Source organism: Phaethon aethereus, assembly GCF_964289735.1.
Source record: "Phaethon aethereus genome assembly, chromosome: 2".
Taxonomy (NCBI): Eukaryota; Metazoa; Chordata; class Aves; order Phaethontiformes; family Phaethontidae; genus Phaethon; species Phaethon aethereus.
In genome coordinates, this window is record NC_138582.1 from 156,267,858 (window position 1) to 156,287,285 (window position 19,428).

At 41.3% G+C, this 19,428-nt stretch overlaps 1 protein-coding gene across 8 annotated transcripts in view; it reads right to left on the minus strand.

Annotated features, from left to right (window-relative positions):
- PARD3 (par-3 family cell polarity regulator) overlaps nucleotides 1–19,428 on the minus strand; it is a gene marked incomplete at both ends in the record, with an annotated part of 463,052 nt that overhangs the window by 166,074 nt on the left and 277,550 nt on the right. For 6 of the 8 annotated variants that reach the window (XM_082015586.1, XM_082015587.1, XM_082015585.1 and 3 more), the window contains 3 exons: nucleotides 4,644–4,794; nucleotides 18,524–18,694; nucleotides 19,174–19,362. In XM_082015586.1, coding sequence (XP_081871712.1) covers nucleotides 4,644–4,794; nucleotides 18,524–18,694; nucleotides 19,174–19,362 — 511 coding nt within the window. Of the gene's footprint in view, nucleotides 1–4,634; nucleotides 4,795–18,523; nucleotides 18,695–19,173; nucleotides 19,363–19,428 lie in introns of all 8 variants that reach the window. The other 2 variants (XM_082015583.1, XM_082015580.1) reach the window with 1 other exon arrangement.

The following is a 19,428-nucleotide window of genomic DNA, read 5'->3' on the forward strand; positions in this document are numbered from 1 at the left end:
ACACTTCAAACCTGTAATAGTATAGACTTATAATAGACCAGAAAATAGTTTGGACCTGAATTAAACCACCAACACAGAGGGCTCCAAAAAAACCCCTGAGCATACACAGTACATAAAATGAACAACAGGCTTACTCATGAAGAACCCAACTACTGCAGGTCTTTTAAATTTTGAAAATCCCTGAAGTTTGATTAATCTGTTTGCTGCGATAATTTGGTTCCCATACTACACTGCGTTGTCAGCGCACTGTACCTGCCTTGGTTCTTGTGCTTCTGCTATTGCTTGCTCTTTAACAGAAGTTCTAAAAAGTCTGTTGAACACCCTTACAATTTGTTCATAACCAAGTATTACTTTATCAGTGACTCTCATGAGCATTTTGTTACACTTCAAGCCTCTTCCACAAGTAGAGGCCCTTTCTTGCTCTGACATGGCAAGTGATTCCTAACCTGCCTGAGCAAGATGAAGATGAAGAATGAAGTATTAGCCACATTAATAAATAGAGTAATAAATAATAATAAAAGAAAATAGTGGCAACAACAATGGTGATAATAGTGATGAGACTTCCTACAGGAGGGATACAGAGAACTGTGCAATGACAAATTAGAACTCCGTATCTTCATTTTTTTATTTTTCACTAACAGCATATTTGTCCCCAGCAACATACTGAGTTTTGGCAAAATTTCCCGTAGACACTCATATCATTTAATTTTCCAAGCTAAATAGAAGTGGGATTGGGAATAAATGTCTGGGGAATGCCTAAGGACTAAAATGTCTCCACTACATCCAGGCTTTGGATTTCAGAGCGTGCTCAGATCTTTCAAGACCATTTTAGCAGACCACCCCATTCTGGCGAGATTCCTGGCTGGGGAACTGCATTCTTCTTGAAAAGGGTTATGTTCATTTCATTGACACACACACTCTACATCTCTAGCTAAGTTTTTTTCAGTAGTACTTCCTCCTGATTCTGTCCTTAAGAAAGCAATTATTTATGTAGAGAACAAAGTATTTCCTGTTGTGTAGGAATGATCAAATTTTATGAAGTTCTGGGGGATCCTTCAGCATGAAAAGCAGATTCAGTGAAAGCGATTGTTATTCTGTGTACCCCTTGATAAATAACTTTTTAGTCACCATTAGCAACAAAACCCACCGTGTTCATAAAAAAAGTATCAGCAACTGGAAGAAAGAGATGAAAGAGGACTTTGTACTACGCTGTTTGTTGAACAAGAATAATTTATACAGACAGCAGCTATGCATTTGCGTATTGCAAAACTCGGGAGCATAAATAGAAGATATACAAGAACGGTGTACCAGAAGAGACTTGAATTTCTAATCATAGAGCCAAGCAAACCAGCATAACAGAGTTGTAATTTTGAATGTAAGAATAACATGCAACCTGAAAATATTAAAAATAAACATAGGGTTTATTATAGCCATCTAATTCTTAGAAAAGAAGACCCAATTTGTATAAACAAAAAAATGCCATGTCAAAACCAAAAGTATCATTCCCTGAATACAGTAAGCATTATCACCTCTCCATCAGAAATTTTCAGTGAAATATTATCAAGTGAAAAAGCATAAGAAAATCTATAATAGCAATAATCATCTAGAAAAGTACATCAACATAAGAATTATCAGAAACATTAAAAAATTCATGTAGCCTTTTTGCAATAAGCAAACATTATTTTACATAATTTAAATCATGTTCTAACATGGGTATTTTATTCCCACTCTCACAGCAAGGCTCTGACAGCCAGTTCTTGCTGTCAGTTACAGATTGAAAGACTAAGGAAATTGTCTTAAATACCTTTCCTGAAAATTACATCAGATGTATTTAAGAGAAACAAAACTCTCTTAGAAGTTATGTTCCAATTTAGCAATGACTGAAAAGAGCAGGCATTTTCCAGACCTTAAGATTACCAGTTTTGAATAGTCTTAACTTAGGAAGAAAACTCAAAGTCCATCAATTTTATCCAATGGCAAAAGAAGCAGAAAGACCTACTCCTTCACACATTAAATCAAACTGTGACCTCCTCACCACAGGGTACTGACAGTACTAAAAGTTTACATAGTGAAATTCATTGAGGGGTAAATAAAAAGACATCAGGTGGTTCAGAGAGCCTGTAAGTCAGAGGGCTCCGCGATATGGGGAGAGCACTCAAGGGAATCAGCACTGCATAAAGCACTCCTTTTGGCTTGTTTTCATAGTCAGGACCAGCATGGGAACGTACAGACCTCCACTCTTCCTCAGCCAGATTGTTCTTAGGACTAATTCTCATTTTTAGGACAATTTTCAATAGAGAAGGAAAACTCTGGAAGAGTCCTGTAACACCACATACACATTGTCAAGAAAATAAAAAAAGTTCTGAGTTTTTTCTTATTATCAATGCTAATAGGACAGGAATTCCACTGCATAATAGATGATTTAGTCTTGCAAACGTTAGCTACTCCGAAACAATCAACTGTACCTATCTCTCCCGACAGGTAATAATACCTCTCTGTTGTATGGCACTGCAAGAAAACATGCATGCAATAATATCACAAAAGATTATAAACACTTAGTGGTACTGATTAATTCAGAAAAATTAACGTATTAGAAAACTGACTGCTACCTAAAACCTGGGTTTAAACATGACAACTCTGTGAAGCTGCCATGATTGCAGAAGGGAACAATCCAGTCCTGGCAAGACCAGTTTTCAGTTACACTGGACTAAATCAGATTTGCTATGAGGTTCAGGCACAATTTGATTTTCCATGTGCTTCCACTAAAGCATCAATGAATTTAAGTCACAACCAACCAATTTTCTACATAGTTCCTGGTTTCTGAAAACAGTACAGAAAAATGATGATTCAGAGGAAATCAAAACATCAACTTCAGATTATAAAACACTTAAAAAATGCAGGATGGATTTTTTCCCCTGTGTCTATATTGCAGAGGTATCCAAAAGCGTTAGATCTTAAGAGTTTTGGAAAGATTTTTTTTTTCTTTTGTTGAAACATCAGTTATTGGCTACTGCTAAAATGATGATACCAGACTGATGAACCACTAGTTTGATTTGGCGTGGCAAGCCCTGTGTTCCTTTGATGTGGAAGTAAACTGTGTTACTGACCCACATGCACACAGCCTCTCTCAGGGTTTCTTCTCCCATCACTGGACAAGGTGTTTAAGCAACAACTCGTTAACGCTTGTGTGAGCTCTATGTGTAAATCCTCTGCAACACTGATAGAAAAAGCAGAAGGTAGCGCTTTGCAAATGTTTTATCTAAAGCCTTGACACCACAAGAACTAGTCCTTTCTATGGGAAAGCAGCGCTAAAGACTTCAAATTATTTTATCGCTCCTTAAATTTGTCAACAAATAAATATTTTTTTCCAATTGTTCTCTTTAAGGGCATATGACTTTGCGTAAAAAGGTTTCACGCTTGTTTGATTCTCAGGTATACATTTTTTCCTCCGAGCTGCACAAAATGCAATGTAATAGAACATAATATGATTTATTTCTAATTACTGTTGCCCAAATGCACCAAAAAAACACAAAAGACTTAACTGAAGAAATATCTTAAATAGAAAATTTGTGGCGTTTCAGAGAGTTTAACAGCGGTGTTATTCTGCTAGCACAAAGAAAAAGCAAACCCTAAAATACAAGATTTTTTTTTTTTTTAAAACCAACAACCCCAAAACAGAGTGAAATATATATACAAACTGTTGACTGGAAAAGGCATAACTGGTGGACTTTCATTTTCTAAGGCTGAAAATCAATCCGAAGCAATTAAAAACTAAGTTCAGCCTTGCTTCATATCAAGTTTATAGCAGCATTTTCTAACACATTCTGTGTGTCAAGCACGCTAAAACAAGTCCCAGATTTAATGGCCACGTCTTATGTTTAAAACTTGCAACTCAAGCAAGCAATTGTCGCATCTTCTGTCAGGTGCTATTCTCATCAAGTTGCTTTTTGTGTTCAAATTCTAAAATCCTTTCAAACTAATCCCATCCTAGCCAGGACATCTGACCACTCCTGTGGCAAGGCAAATCTTTATTACCTAGTTCTGTACATGGGAAGCTGAATTGCTGCAGAGCAACCGCTAATAACCTCATTATCCACCGGGGCCATGCAGATGGTATGGCACAGAATCTACACAAGGGATGCTTAAAATTAGTTATGAGGTTTTAAAATTGGTGTCCTGCAAAGCAAAAATTCAAACAAATTAATGAAATGCCCTAATCAGCATAAATGGATGCAAGTTTGCCTTATTTATTTTTGTGTGACTGAAACAGGAGAAGAAATGCTGAAAGTAATTATAAATTCCCATGAGTCACTGACTTTCATGTGAATGGAGACTCAACATGGAGACTAGACCAACCAATAATTTATTATCCCAGATCAGACACTGAAAAACCATGTTAAATGCTGCTGTTATTTGTTCTATTACCTGCCACAGGATACTAAATTCACTTTACAAGTCCATTTGACTGACTTTCTCACAATAACTATCCAGAAGGCTTGCGTGGAACAATTTTAAGGCACATTTTAAGTCAGTCGGTGCAACCTCCAAGTTCCCCGATTCCCACATAATACATTAATCACCCTGAGATGAATCACAGAGAGGGATAAAAACACGCCCCGATTAGCAGAGTTGATTTGACTCACCCATTATCCTTGTCAGCGCCACATTCCTCGTGGGCGACTCGCCGAGCCCCTCGATCCCGCCGTAGAGGGAGTGGGAAATCCTCCGTTCCCGGTCGTCCAGCAAAGTCTCTATGGGCAGCTCTGGCCCGGAGGGGCTCCCAGGTGACTCCAACTGCACAGAGACGGGAAAATTAGCGCCCGGGGTCCATTTCACAGCATGGGGGAACTGTAACAACTTGCCTAAGGCCTAGGCCTGTCTGGGCACCAAATGAGCTAGAACTTCTCACCCGGGACAAATATAATTTGCAACGACAGCTCTGCTTAATGAGCAACTTTCCAAGCCGGTTTACACTGCACCTCCCATGGTGCCCTGTCAACCTGCAAACCCTTCAGCAGAAAATTGGTGAAAAAACACAGTGCATTTTGGTGTCTCTTTGTTGGATAATTACTTAAACAGACAGTTTTGGCTTTTTTCGGTACTATCGGGCAGACAGCTGGGCCACCCTTCCCACACGGACCGCCTGTCAGAACAAGGCCCCGGTCAGGAGCGTGGAGCAGGAACTCCATTTGGAATCGGGCTCCTGGCACTTTTTGAAGTGCTGCAATTTGCTTTCAAATGTAACCATCATGGAATCCCCCAGGAAACCCCACTACAGATATTAGCAAACAATACGCAAACACTCAAACATTTTGTAGTTAGCAGGGAAAGGTTAAAAAAAAAAAAGTAGTCAGACTTCACAGTAACCACTTTTCCCCCCCCCCGCTACTTATGAGGAGTTCCTCGCTCTGTCTTTCCTGGCTGCAGGGTACAGAGACCTTGCGTGCTTCACTCAGTCTGGAAGCGTCTCTGGCCCCTGGCACTGCCGCAGCGTCCAGGCAGGGCCACAAAACCCAGCACTTGGCGAGACCTGAGGTGCCCCCCAACCCCAGCCCTCAGCCGCGGCGCTGCCGGGCCCGCCGCGACGCCCGGCAGACCTCCCCAGGCCATTACAAGACAGATGAAATAGGTGGTGGAAGAAGCGATGGAGACGGGCTGCTTGCCGGCCACATGCACGGGGTTCAGCCTGCACGTACTGCCACCTCCCCACCCCGGCTGCTCTCCCTCAGACTCCCTCAGATTTTTTCACAAAGAAAGGAAAAAGTTGCGTTTTCCTCAGTGAGCCCCAGAGAATCAGAGCTCAGTGGAAAGCAATGCCTCTGAGAGGCAAAGAAAGAAAACAATTTGATATCGTCTAGCTGGGTTTAGCTCTGCCATTAGCCACGGGCAGCTCCGCTGCCAGCGCAGTCCCTGGGAGCGAGGAGGACGAGCACCATGCGCTCCCCGGTCGGTTCGGACGCCCAATTTATCAGTGCCCCGTCGCTCTCTGTGGAGAGAAGAGGCTCCCCGCACCGTCACCCGGCCCTCACACCATCCAGCCTTCCTGCCCCTAAAGCTCACGGTCCCCCTCAGCTCTAGCGCCTTGCTGGCTACTGGCCAATGCTACCAAAGCAGTTTTGCCGAGCCCATTAAACAAATACACCTGTTTAGGTGAAGTGAATCCAGCTCCATTAAAAAATAAACAAATATTAAAAAATAGATGCGTTTTGCAGGGTAATCATATGAACTCACGCATCAAAGCATTAGCTGTTCTCACCAACACGCCTCTTCATATTGAAGCGTATAGTTAAATCTCAAGAACAACGTCGTTACACAAATCCCACGGCACCTATTTTATACATACTGAAATACAGCGGGGACCAGATACTGCAAGATACTGAGCACGGTGCAAACTCTTTGAAGCCACTGGGAACTGGCAACGCTTATTCCAAGGACTGGTCTCTAAACGAGCATGAGAGGAGTAGCTCATAGTTTCAGGAATTACAATAACAAGCAACATGTTTGCTGCTTCTTTTTTCTTCTTTAAACAGCTGCCCATTATTAATCACTCTACCCGCAATCCCCAGATGACTAAGAAATGTACACTACGAAAGATTTTTAAAAATCTGCTTCAAGGGCCACAAAGCACTCAGCTACAGCCTCCGCAGCAGAGGCTGTGAAGTCAGCCCGATGGACTAATGACGTCTGACATTTGGGCGCTGGCGTTAACGCCCAGTACACAGAGGGGTCGAGGTTTGTGAAATGCCGCGTTACAAAGTTGAGGAGACCATGATCAGGAGGTTGAAGAGTCTATAAAAATTATTATTTCTGTTCAAAGCCATCATCTGTTTAATATAAATGAGATATTTAATGAAGTTCCAAATTGTAGACTTATCTCTCCCAGTTTGATAAGCACTGGGGAGATTTACTGCATTGGAGGGTCAACACAATTACAATTGGAGGCACGTCAAGCTGCAGGAGAATAATAAACTTGCAGTGCAAGTGAATTAGACTCAATAAGGTTTAAAATGTGAAATGAGCATTTGTTTTATTAGTTTTTTTAAATTGCAGATTACAACTGACAGCTTTACTGAAAAGTAAATTAAACAATATTTGTAGCGTCTGTTATAAAGGAATCTAAGGCAAATTTAAAAAGAATAGGAATGTTAAATTCTGAAACACTAAGAAAAAAAAGGCACAACATTAGACTTCTTCAGAGCTTAAACTTGCATGATAAAGGCATTAAATGATGAACTAACTTTTATTTCACTGCCTTTAAATAAGGTGTGAAAATATCAAAGTGCTTTGGGATTGATTCTCCCAGTGCTATATTGATGACTTCATGTAACAAGTGTCCAGCTTTTAGTCAGCCATGTTGCACAGTCCTTCATGTGATAACCCATCAACTTTCAAACTCATTTGTAGGAAGGTCTCAATAGATTTTCAGAAAGATATTGACAAGAAGAAAGCTCTGAATCAGAGAAATACATACAAATTCACCCCTGGTGATGCAGTAAAGTACAGGGTAAATAAAAGAAATAGCATAATAGAAAAAAATAGGAGTGTTGCATTTAGATGGCTGTGTTTTGTAAAGTGATTCACGTATTTTATCATTTTCATGGGGAAAGCTTTTTCCATTTCTAATTAACATCTCAAAAGATGGGGTTAAACAAAGGCATCAACAGCCAACTCCACAAATATTTTACAAAAGATACAATGCCTTTTATAAAATAGCAAAAATTAGACAGGAATTAGACAACTGTTACAAAAAAAAGTGTTACCAGAAAGTTTGTGTAAGAAAAAATACACTGAATTTGAAAACTGTGCAGTGGGCAAGACAAAGAGACCGACAGTCCAAAGCAAGGTTGCAGTTCAAATAAAGTCTTGCTCTTCCTGATGCATTTCTGATAAAAAGCTTGAATTACACATGCCAGTTCCTTTCCTTAGCTGGTATCAATGCTATCCGGTATAATTTAATTTGATTAACTGATAAAGAGTAGGTAATATATACAAAGATGTATGAATTCCTGACCTTCATTAAAAGCCTGGAAAGCAAAGCAAGCTAGGCAGCAACTGGCCTCTCTATACCTCCTACCAATAGCTGCCCCTAGCACAAGCACTTCTTCGTGTGATGGTTCAGAGTCATGGACCGGCTGAGGGTGGATGGAACCACTGGAGATTATCAAGTCCAACCTCTTGCTCAAAGCAAGGTCAGCAAGAGCAGGTTGCCCAGTGCCTTGTTGGGTTTTGAATATCTCCAAGGACTGAGACTCCACCCCTCTGGGAAACCTGTGCCAGCGGTTGACCACCCTCTCAGAAGAACATTTTCTTACGTTTAATGAAATTCCTTGTATTTCAGTTGTTTCTTGTCCTGGCACTGGGCAGCCCCGAGAAGAGTCTGGATCAGTCATCTTTATTCCCCGCATCAGGTATTTATAGACACTGGTAAGATCACTCTGAGCCTTCTCCTCTCCAGGCTGAAAAGAGAGAGTCGCCTCTCTGGGTCCTACCACTGATCTACAATAAATGATCATATTTGTAAAAATGCAATAAAACCTCACATGCTACAGATTGTCCGTAGCTCCTTTTCTCTCAATTCTCAAAATAAAGATAGAAAGAAGATTTTTTTTTTTTGTTAGAATAAAAAAGGTCTCTACCCTGGCCCTTTGTCATTCAGATAAGAACCAGCTGTTTGCTAAAGCACTTTCTGTACTAACCAGCCCAGCTGCTGCTTATCTAGATGATAGAACAACTAATGCAGTCCTTTTTACTTAAACACCACCATCCATTCTATCTGAAGTTATGCACATAAATATGAAAAAAGTTTGTGCACAAGAACATTGCCAAAATATTAAAAGCATAAACAAACTTTTTTTTTTTTTAATAGAAGCAATAGACAGACTCCCTTTTTCCTTCAGAAAGTAAATTATCCAAATACTGGCATGCAAGCACTATGTTTTTAAAGAAGCCAGTATACAAATTTGCTATATATTACACTGCATTCAGGATACTGAAGCTCTTTCTGCCACACAGAATTATTCTCCAGGCTTGCTTTTTCCTTTCTCATCTGTGTACTGTGGCTAAGATGTCCAAAATGCTTCAGCTTCCTTTTTCAACAGAGATAGTTTTACAATACTGCTACCAATATTAAATATGGTTTTCTTTTTACCACCCAAGTTGGGATCCTGCTTTAGGGACAGACTTTGCAAGACACGAAAGTGTAGGTAAATACCCAGTAAAAGGGTCAGGTCTGACTTAGATGCACAATCATGCACTAGTAAATATAAAATTAGTGCAGTGTTTCTAAGAAATACTGCATTCTTGTTCTGACAATGTTAAAAGGCAAGCAGAAGACAAAAAATGCTTTCAGAATGGTAGGAGGGAGCACACACAGCTTTGCAAAATGTAGTTAGATGGTAGGTTATGGGAGGGGGAATAGGTTATGGGGAGGAACCTGGGCCAAGATGGTGCTTGTAAGTTGATACCAAGGAGAAAAAAGTCAGTCAAAATAAACGGGGACTGGTAGAAGGGCAGAACAGAAGACACAAGATACCACAAAATAGAAAACCATGTATGTACTTTCCCAAAAACTAACTTTTTAAAATATTTCTTAGCATGTTTATATTGGAAGTTTACCTAAACACACTGAAAATCATGCACCAAAAAGACCACCAGAGGCCTAAAAGGAGACCATTAGCAAGTCTTATATTAGAAGCTCAGGTAAAATCTGCCACAATTAAAAAAAACCCACAACACCAACATGGCCCAAGAAATTGAGAGGAAGAAGAAAGAATTTAAGCAGCACCCTTCAGAGGATGCTCAGACTGAAGGCAAAATGTTCACCAAGAACATCAGACATAAGGTACACCGGGAATCAGCTGGACCCCTTGACAAGAGTGAAAAGGGCACTGAGGGACAAGTCTGCAGTAGGGAAGCTCAATGATTTTTTTTGCCTAGTCTTTACTGCTGATGGTATCAGGGAGATTTCCACATGTAACCCCATTATTTGTAGCAAATGAGGAGTGAGATCAGCCAGAAGAAAATACACAGAAGCGTTAGACCAAATGGGTAGGTGAGAAGTTAACACGTCACCCAGGTTGGATGTCATTCTCCCAAAAGTCCTGAAGAAACTCAAACATGAAATTGCATAACTGCTGGCCAAAACGTTCGGCATACTGTTACCAACAGCCACGGTGCCAGAGGACTGGTGGGTGCCTGTATGCCTAGAAGGGATCTTGGGAACTACCAACAGGCATCTAACACTCTTTCGGATAAAATGGTGGCATCTACAATGAAGAGTAAGATCACAGAGCATGACAGACGTGGGTCCATGGGGAAGGCAGATGTCGATGGGGAAATCCTTCCTTACTGGGATGCTGGAGTTGCACAAAGGTGTCAGTGAGCTCTCAGGCAATGAAACGGACATGACATATTTGCGTTTTCAAGAAGCCTCTACCAAGGCTTCCTGTCAAAGGCGATAAAGAAACTAAGTTTTCATGGGACTGGACTAAGTTGTCATTTTCTGGGTTGAAATCTGGCTAAAGGATTGGACACAAAGATCAGTCTTCAGGATGGAGAAGATCCAACTATAGGTTCCCCCAGGGACCAGAGCTGGGAATAGCTTAGGCTGATGAGCAGCTTTATCAATGAGTTGGAGAAGGCAGTGAACAGTGGAGTCACTGTGTTTGGAGAAGATGCTAAAGCCTTTTTGATAGTTAAATGAACTCCAGAAGATCGTCACAAAACTAATCTAATGAAAAAGGAAAAAAAAAAAAGCCTGTCATACCAGTTTCAAAGTAGGTAATGCATGCAGGGAAAAACAATGCTGAATGTTTACTTTCAGACACACTGGGGAAAAAAAAAAAGATGTTTCCTTGTTTCCTTGCTTTTATAATGAAAACACTCATTTGCAGAGTCTCTCTCACTGATCTGTCTACCAGTCAATTTATTTAAACAGTAGATGAGGTCCCTATATGGTCTGGATTCATGACTGTTTCTCTGCTTCATGGTTTGCTCCACTTTCAAGGCAGCAACTGGAGCAAAGATGACCAGGCATGCAGAAAGAAATCTGGGGATCCGAAAAGCATTTACAAACCTTCATTTCAGGCAGGTTTGGCAAGACATTAATTCTGTCATAAAAGAGAGACAGACAAGACAAACCCTTGAAATCTCTCATCTTGAGGAAAACGGTGATGTTTCTCTCTTAATGGCAGACAAGTGCTGCCTGCGTGTGACATGAACAGAGTGCAGACAAGCAATCTGTGCCTCCAAGCTGTCCAGGTTGCTGGACTGAAAAGAGCAGGATTCTAAAAGTAACAATTACCTTTATTCTCTTGAATCAGGTCATACAGCCTCCAGCTGCATGGATCTGCCTGACAGTTGTGCCTAAGTGCTGTGTGCGCATTACGGCCATACAGCCCGCAGCTGTGTGCCCATACAGGCTAATCGCAATAATATCACTAATTAACAGAACACGGCGCAAGGAGCTCCAGTGTTTCTCCTTATATCTTAGTAATTTTTAAAATGTCAGCCCTGAGTTAAAGGTCTAAAAAGCTGACGGCCACATCTTCTGAAAACTGAGGTGTTAAATACTTGCCATATATAAATATCAAGTCAATACTATTGTTATGCTTCCCATTTTTGCCACCGTCTGCACAACTGCAAACGTACCTTGAAGTCTCTCTGTGCTTATATAGGAAAGATGAAGAGTCAACATACAATGCTGATCACAAAGGGCAAGGCTGAAAGTTGAAAACATAGATTACAACAGCATATTTAACTTTTTTGCAATGGGGGGGTTTAGATATAGCCAAATCCCAAACTAAATGTTTTTGTTACACTAATCTAACACCATCCATCAAATACTCACTGTATGATTTTGTCTTTGCAAGGTTTGTAGTAGTGCAGCTTATGGAATTAACTATATTAATGTACTCTGTGTAGATGTAATGCAAACAGGAGTAAAACTCAGATACACAGGTTTGATTGGGAGTTCACTCATAACTACCACTCACTCCTTGCTTGTATCAATATTTACTACAAGATAATTCACTTGAAAATCTGGATGGATTATACTCTATCTCCTCGTGAGTCAATGAAAATTCTTTCTACAGGCAACTCTTCAGTTCAGTAAAACCACAACAGTATAAAAATGCTTTTTACTTTCTGGGAAGTTTGTGGTCTCTTTTGAGTTTACAGTTACAGCAGTGCTGATGATGCAAATGATCTCCTCACCACCTCTCTGAAGACAACATAATACTCTTACGGTGTTTATGTAAATCTTTATTGCTTTGGAGGCTTAGTCTACAACATGAGAACTGGTGAAGATGTATGAGAATAATGATGGCATGAAAAAAGAGTATCAGAAGTCCTCACAGGAGAGGTGCTCCATCCCTCTGATCATTTTGGTGGCCCTCCTCTGGACCCGCTCCAACAGGTCCATGTCTTTCCTGTGCTGAGGGCTCCAGAGCTGGACACAGGACTCCAGGTGGGGTCTCACCAGAGTGGAGCAGAGGGGCAGAATCACCTCCCTTGACCTGCTGGCCACGCTGCTTTGGATGCAGCCAAGGATACGACTTCTGGTCTTCTGGGCTGCGAGCTCACATTGCCAGCTCATGGCCAGCTTTTCATTCACCAGTACCCCCAAGTCCTTCTTGGCAGGGCTGCTCTCTATCCTTTCACACCCCAGCCTGTACTGATACTGGGGGTTGCCTCGATCCAGGGGCAGGACTCTGCACTTGGCCTTGTTGAACTTCATGAGGTTCACATGGGCCCATTCCTCGAGCTTGTCCAGGTCCCTGCGGATAGCATCCTGTCCCTCAAGTGGGTCAACTGCACCACTCAGCTTGGTGTCATCTGCAAACTTGCTGAGGATGCACTCAACCCCAATATGCCATTGATGAGGGTATTAAACAGTACTGGTCCCAACATGGATCCCTGAGGGACACCACCAATCTTCATCTGGACGTTGAGCCGTTGACCACTACCCTCTGGATGCGACGATCCAACCAATCCCTCATCCACCCAACAGCCCACCCATCAAAGCCCTATCTCTCCAATTTAGAGAGAAGGATGTTGTGGGGACCACATCAAAGGCCTTACAGAAGTCCAGATAGATGATATGCGTAGCTCTTCCGTTGTCCACAGATGTGGTCTATCCATCATAGAAGGCCACTAGGTTGGTCAGGCAGGACTTGCCCTTGGCGAAGCCATGCTGGCTGTCTCAAATCACCTCCCTGTCCTCCACGTGCCTTAGCAGAGCTTCTAGGAGGATCTGCTCCATCATCTTCCCAGGCACAGAGGTGAGGCTGACACACTGGTAGTTCCCACGGTCCTCCTTGTTACCCTTTTTAAAAATGGGTGGAATGTTTCCCTGTTTCCAGTGTCCAGGGACTTCACCTGACTGACAGGACTTGTCAAATATCATGTGGAGAGTGGCTTGGCCACTACATCAGCCAATTCCCTCACAACTCTGGGATGCATCTCGTCAGGTCCCGTAGACTTGTGTTTGTCCAGGCTCCTCAGGTGGTCTAGAACCTGATCTTCTCTTACAGTGGGAGGGACTTTGCTCCTCCAGTCCCCCTCTTGCAGTCCATCCCATCGAGAGGTGTGGGAGGAGACACTGCCAGTGAAGACTGAGGCAAAGAAGTCGCTGAGTACCTCAGCCTCCTCATCCGTTGTTACCAGTTTACCCGACTTGCTCTTCAGGGGGATTTGCTTTCTTTGACCTTCCTTTTCTGGCTGACATACCTGTGGAAGCCCTTCTTCTTATTCTTTGCATCCCTTGTCAAGTTCAGCTCCAGCCTTGCCTTGGCCTTCCTGAGCCCCTCCCCACACAACCGGGCAGCGTCCCTGTACTCTTCCAGGATACCTGTCCCTGCATCCACTGCCTGTGCATTTCCTTCTTGCCCTTTAGTTTGACCAGCAGGTCTCCACTCAGCCATGCCAGTCTCTTGCCTTCCTTTCCTGATTTCTTACACCTGGGGATCAAGAGCTCTATGGAAAGTGTCCTTAAAAATCTGCCAGCTCTGTTCTGCTCCCTTGTCCCTGAGGGCAGTTTCCCAGGGGGTCCTATCGACTGACACCCTGAAGAGCTGGAAGTTTGCTTTCCTAAAAAAACAACTTCACAAATTTTTGAAACAGTTTCGTGCTCAAGTTAAGCAGACGTTAACTTTTGAAGTCTATGAAAGCTTTTTGACAAAGAAACAGCCCCTCTGCAGCAGATCGGAGGCAACTGTTCCTGCCTCTGTAAACCCAGGACAACAGGCTTGAGCCATCCTCTATTCTAGACAGCAACCAGAATACAAAAAGCACATGAAAATTCTGGTCTGAACTGAAACACACAGAAGTCGCACTCTGCAGAACTGTGCTGTCACATGAATTCTCCCTGCCCTGCCATTCTTAGGGCTGATTATGAAATTTAATATTAAAAACATACAAACTGTATTCATACTACTAACTTTCTTAAAATCCCATTCAAACTCAATTTTACTTAAGAAAAAAAGCAGATTGTGTGCCTATCTATCTCAAAAGAACTCAGTTTGATTTTGCAAATGCAAAACAATTACTGGACTTGAAGCCAGGAAAAAAAGAAAAGGCTTGGTTTTTTTGTTCTTTTTGCTGTTGTTTTTTTAACAGCCAGATAGCAAATGTTTTTATCATCCAAACATTGAGCATAATTCTTTTCTGCATTGGCATTATCATCCCTTGTATGGATTCCCCTTCGGAGTCAGTTACGGCTGCTCCGTGGCACGGCGGGGAATCCCAGGGCGCAGAGCCCTGACCTCGCGCCGCGGTGCAGGACCGGCCATGCCACTGGAACAGAGCGGTATGAACACTGCAGCTGGCGATGCACAAAAGGGAATATAACCAAGCTTGTTCCACTTAACTGTGGTTCTGCAAGACTAACAACAGTGTAAGCTATGTTTTTGTCCATGAAGTGGGCACATACAATGCTGAATCAACACAGGAAAGAAAATCATTTGTACAGGATCTTTTTTGTTGCTACTGTTATTTTATGGTGACTGCTTTGGAGAACCAAAAGAGAGAAAAGCATAGAAAACACCAGGGAAATACTTTCTCAAAAAGTAAACTTTTTTTTTCTTTAATAAAAAATAGTAAAACCCCATTTCTGAGGAACTGGGGTTGTTTAGCCTGGAGAAAAGGAGGCTCTCTACAACTACCGGAAAGCAGGTTGTACCGAAGTGGGCGTCAGTCTCTTCTCCCAAGTAACAAGTGACAGGACGAGAGGAAATGGCCTCAAGTTGTGTCAGGGGAGGTTTAAATTGGGCATTAGGAAAATTTCTTCACTGAAAGTGTTGTCAAGCATTGGAACAGGCTGCCTGGGGAAGTGGTTGACTCCCAATCCCTGGAGATATTTAAAATACATGTAGATGTGGTGCTTAGGGACATGGTTTAGTGGTGGACTTGGCAGTGTTAGGTTTACGGTTGGACTCCATGATCTTAAAGGTGTTTTCCAACCTAAACGATTCTATGATTCTATGTTGGTAAAAGGTGTGATTTATCAAGATAGGGTCTGCCCTTCTGATGCTTTTACTTTTAATCTGAAAGCTCCTCAATTTGCCGCCAGCCAGATGTTGTTTATTTTTTGTTCTAATACCAAAAATCTTTGTTGGTGGCAGCTACAAGAATATTCTAAGGGGACAACTTGTGTACCAGCATGTCTAAGTAATCTACGTCGATGAATTATGCACATGGCCAATACCTGATGTTCCACAGGAAAGTGAGTATCATGGCAATGCTCAGTTGTGCAATGCAGCTCTCCATCTGGGTCCACACCTTCGTTACTTACGGGCTAAGCTGACTGAATACCATACTCATACATGGCATTCACGCAAGACACATGAATAATACTATGACAGCTTATCAGATTAACAGTATCTAAAGTTTTAATTCATCCAATTCTTGAACAAGGAACTAGGGTTTAATTGCAAAATGCCAAGGAAAAGTCTCACTTCATTTTTCATTTTACTGAAGTCTGGGCATTGCAAGACTTTCAGAAAACTGGCTTCTTGAATACTGCCAGCTCAGCAGGTAAATAGCTTTATGTCCATGCAAGTTGTACTTTCATCATATTAAAATATGCAAACAGTATTGACATTGTATTTCCTTTGGATGAATGTGATGAAAGCAATGATTCCTGAGAAAAAATAGTTACAAAAATTATTTTGTAAAGATGATCACTACACCAATAATTGTGTATCATCACTTTCCCAAATCATTATGGCTCATTTCACTAGCTTATTAAGGAGTTGGGAAAATGCACAAAAAACTGTAAACTAGGCCCAGACAGACACAGCTCCCTATCCTGCCCCTATACAGATACATTTTAGTGTACCTAAATCTGGTTCTAACATCAGTTCTTTCGTCTTGGAGCACATATACTGTAGACTGAGCTGTGACGTTTTTGGCATCTGATTTCTGCAAAATAAATCACACTAAATGTCAAGCAGATGTAGGGCACCAAACTACTCTTAACTTGAGTGAGTAAAAATTCTACCGGATTTAAGGCGCAATGTCTTTGGTTCATCATTGCTGGATTTGCTCCATCATTTTTACAAACACTGTCTTGATACATTTGATCTAGAAGACCTTCACTAAGAGAAAAGTGAACATCATCACGTCCTTTTTGAAAAAAGATAATACTGAACACAGAAAGAGTCTAAAATATTTCACCCTTTTTATGTAGTAGCATATCAAATGCAAATCTACTGTGCGCTGGTGAGGCCTCATCTGGAGTATTCCATCCAGTTCTGGGCTCCCTGGTTCAAAAGAGACAGGGAACTTTTGTAGACTGTCCAACAGAGGGCTACGAGGACGATTAAGGGACAGGAACATGTCTTGTATGAGGAAAGGCTGAGAGACCAAGGGCTGTTTAGTCTGGAGAAGAGAAGGCTGACAGAGGAACTTACCAATGTCTATAAATATCTGAAGGGTGGCTGTCAGGAGGATGGAGCCAGTCTCCTTTCAGTGGTGCCCAGTGATAGGACGAGGGGCAACGGGCATAAACTGCAGCACAGGAAGTTCCACCTCAGCGTGAGGAAAAACTACTTTGCTGTGAGGGTGACGGAGCACTGGAACAGGCTGCCCAGAGAGGTTGTGGAGTCTCCTTCTCTGGACACCTTCAAAACCCGACTGGACGTGTTCCTGTGCAACCTGCCCTAGGTGATCCTGCCTTGGCAGGGGGGTTGGACCAGATGATCTTCAGAGGTCCCTTCCAACCCCTACCATTCTGTGATTCTGTAAATCTGTGATCTGAAATTGGGTAGGAATAAGGAACAGTCTGCAAAGAACAGTCAGGAGTCCAAGTTCAGAATTAGAGCTAAGACAGGACACCACCAAGCACAAAAAGGTCAAAATTCCTTCAACACCAAGTGAGAAACCATGTGCATCCAAACTGGCTTTCTAGCAGTGTTTATATATAACACATGTGTATGTGTATTAACGCTGTGTATAAGAAATTAATCAAGAGATGCTTAATACCTTTAGAGAGGCTAGTGTCTTTTTCAAACACGATTTTATAATATACTACAGACTGGAATTTTTTAAAGATCAATTTTATGCATTAAAAACTAAACCATTCCCTTTCCCCCTAGGCTGGATCAGCAGTACTAAACAAATTTGTGCACATCATTTTTGAAGCATGATGCTCAAGAAATAACATTCCCGATAAAACCTTACCAGTGTTAACAAGAATGAAAGAATGACTTTTACATGTCTTAAGAACAGATACTTCCCTGACCCACCATCAACAGCACCCTATAACTCAGTGCATTTCTCCAATTTGTCAAAATCATTTTGAAGTCTAATTCAGTCCTCCACAGCATCTGCAGTCCTTTTCAGTATCATATGCCCACATATTCCTACTAGATAGCATTATTTACATGAATCTAGAAGATAAGCTATTAGAAATCATGAGTATGTTTCAAAACATCAACATACTAACATTGCACTGGAGGAGACAGAAGTTGCAAATAATATCAGAAAAAGAACCATCATTACACCCTGAATTCAGTATTTCATACTTCCCTGCAATGATGGCCAAGACACAACATATTTAAAATCCAAAATCACAGAATCATTTGCATCAAGTTTTGCAGAATCTTTTCATTGATTAGATAAAATATAATAATAAAATGTAAGAGTTCCACTCTAAATTAAAAAAACTGAAAATGACAAAGCAGCAAGTCAGTTAACACTGTCTATAAATGAAAGATTCAATGGACCTAAATAAAAAACTCGAAAGAACAAAGATCACGTAAACAGTGGGATCCAATTACAAAATCAATATGGCTTTATTCAGTGTTTCCTGTTATTCATTGATGAAAATACTCAAAAGAAAAACTTTATTGATCGGTAATAAGGTTAGCATGTCTAACACTGAAATTCAGATCATTCTGTAATTCTCTCTTTCTTTAGCTTCTCAAATATTACTTTCCAGGTCTCAGAGGAAACATGACATCTCCTATAAACACAAATACCTTAGAAGTGAAAACTCCCAGTCCCGATATCAAAAGTGTATTACCTCATTGCATTTACTTATTCGCCTCGCCACAATAAGCTGAATCATTCCCCGTTTGTTTCCTTCAGTGGACATGGACCTCCTCAAGGTTTCCATAGCATCTTGATTTGTTTTGCCCAATAATGATTCTCCATTTACTGCTATTAGTTGATCATTCACTCGAAGCCTGCCATCCTGGAAATGGAAAGATTACAGCCAGTTACATAAAACATGCACAAAAGAAGATTAGTCCGCTGGAGGGAGGAAAAAAAAACAACAAAAGAAAAATAATCAAACAACTATGCTTAGTCCTAATAGTTTATGGTCAAATGAACACTGGTATAATAGCTTCCACTGCAGCCATTGTCAGAAAAGCCTATTCCAATTATAGATTTGCACTGCAAGCTATTATCATAACCTGTTTGCACAAATAACATACTAATTGAACTGTACCAGAGATTGCTTGTATCCTTCCTGAGAATCTGTAAAGGCTGTTTAAATCCTGGGATGCGCAAACATGTGAATCTGAGTAGAAATCTAAATGTTACCTCTGATGGTGTAATTGGAAAAAGCTAGTTACATAGCAATCTTGTTCCTCTTGAATCTGTTATTTTCAAAACAGCCTTATTATGGAAAATCGAGAAAGACAAAGGTACAGAGATGTTCCCTCTCACCTTGGATGCTGCTCCACCGTTAATAATGGACTTGACGAAGATTCCTAAATCGGCATGGTTTTCTTTTGACCGGTTACCTTTGACGCTCACACCAAGTCCAGCTGATCCAGAGTCATTCAGTGGGACTTCAAACGTCAGGAATTCCCTGGTGCCATCAGGTGTGAGGACAAGCTCCTCTTCTTCTGCTTTCTGTCAGGAAGATTAATGTGGGATTATAGAAGAGCATTTATCTTTGGGAATTCTCTTCCCTCAGCT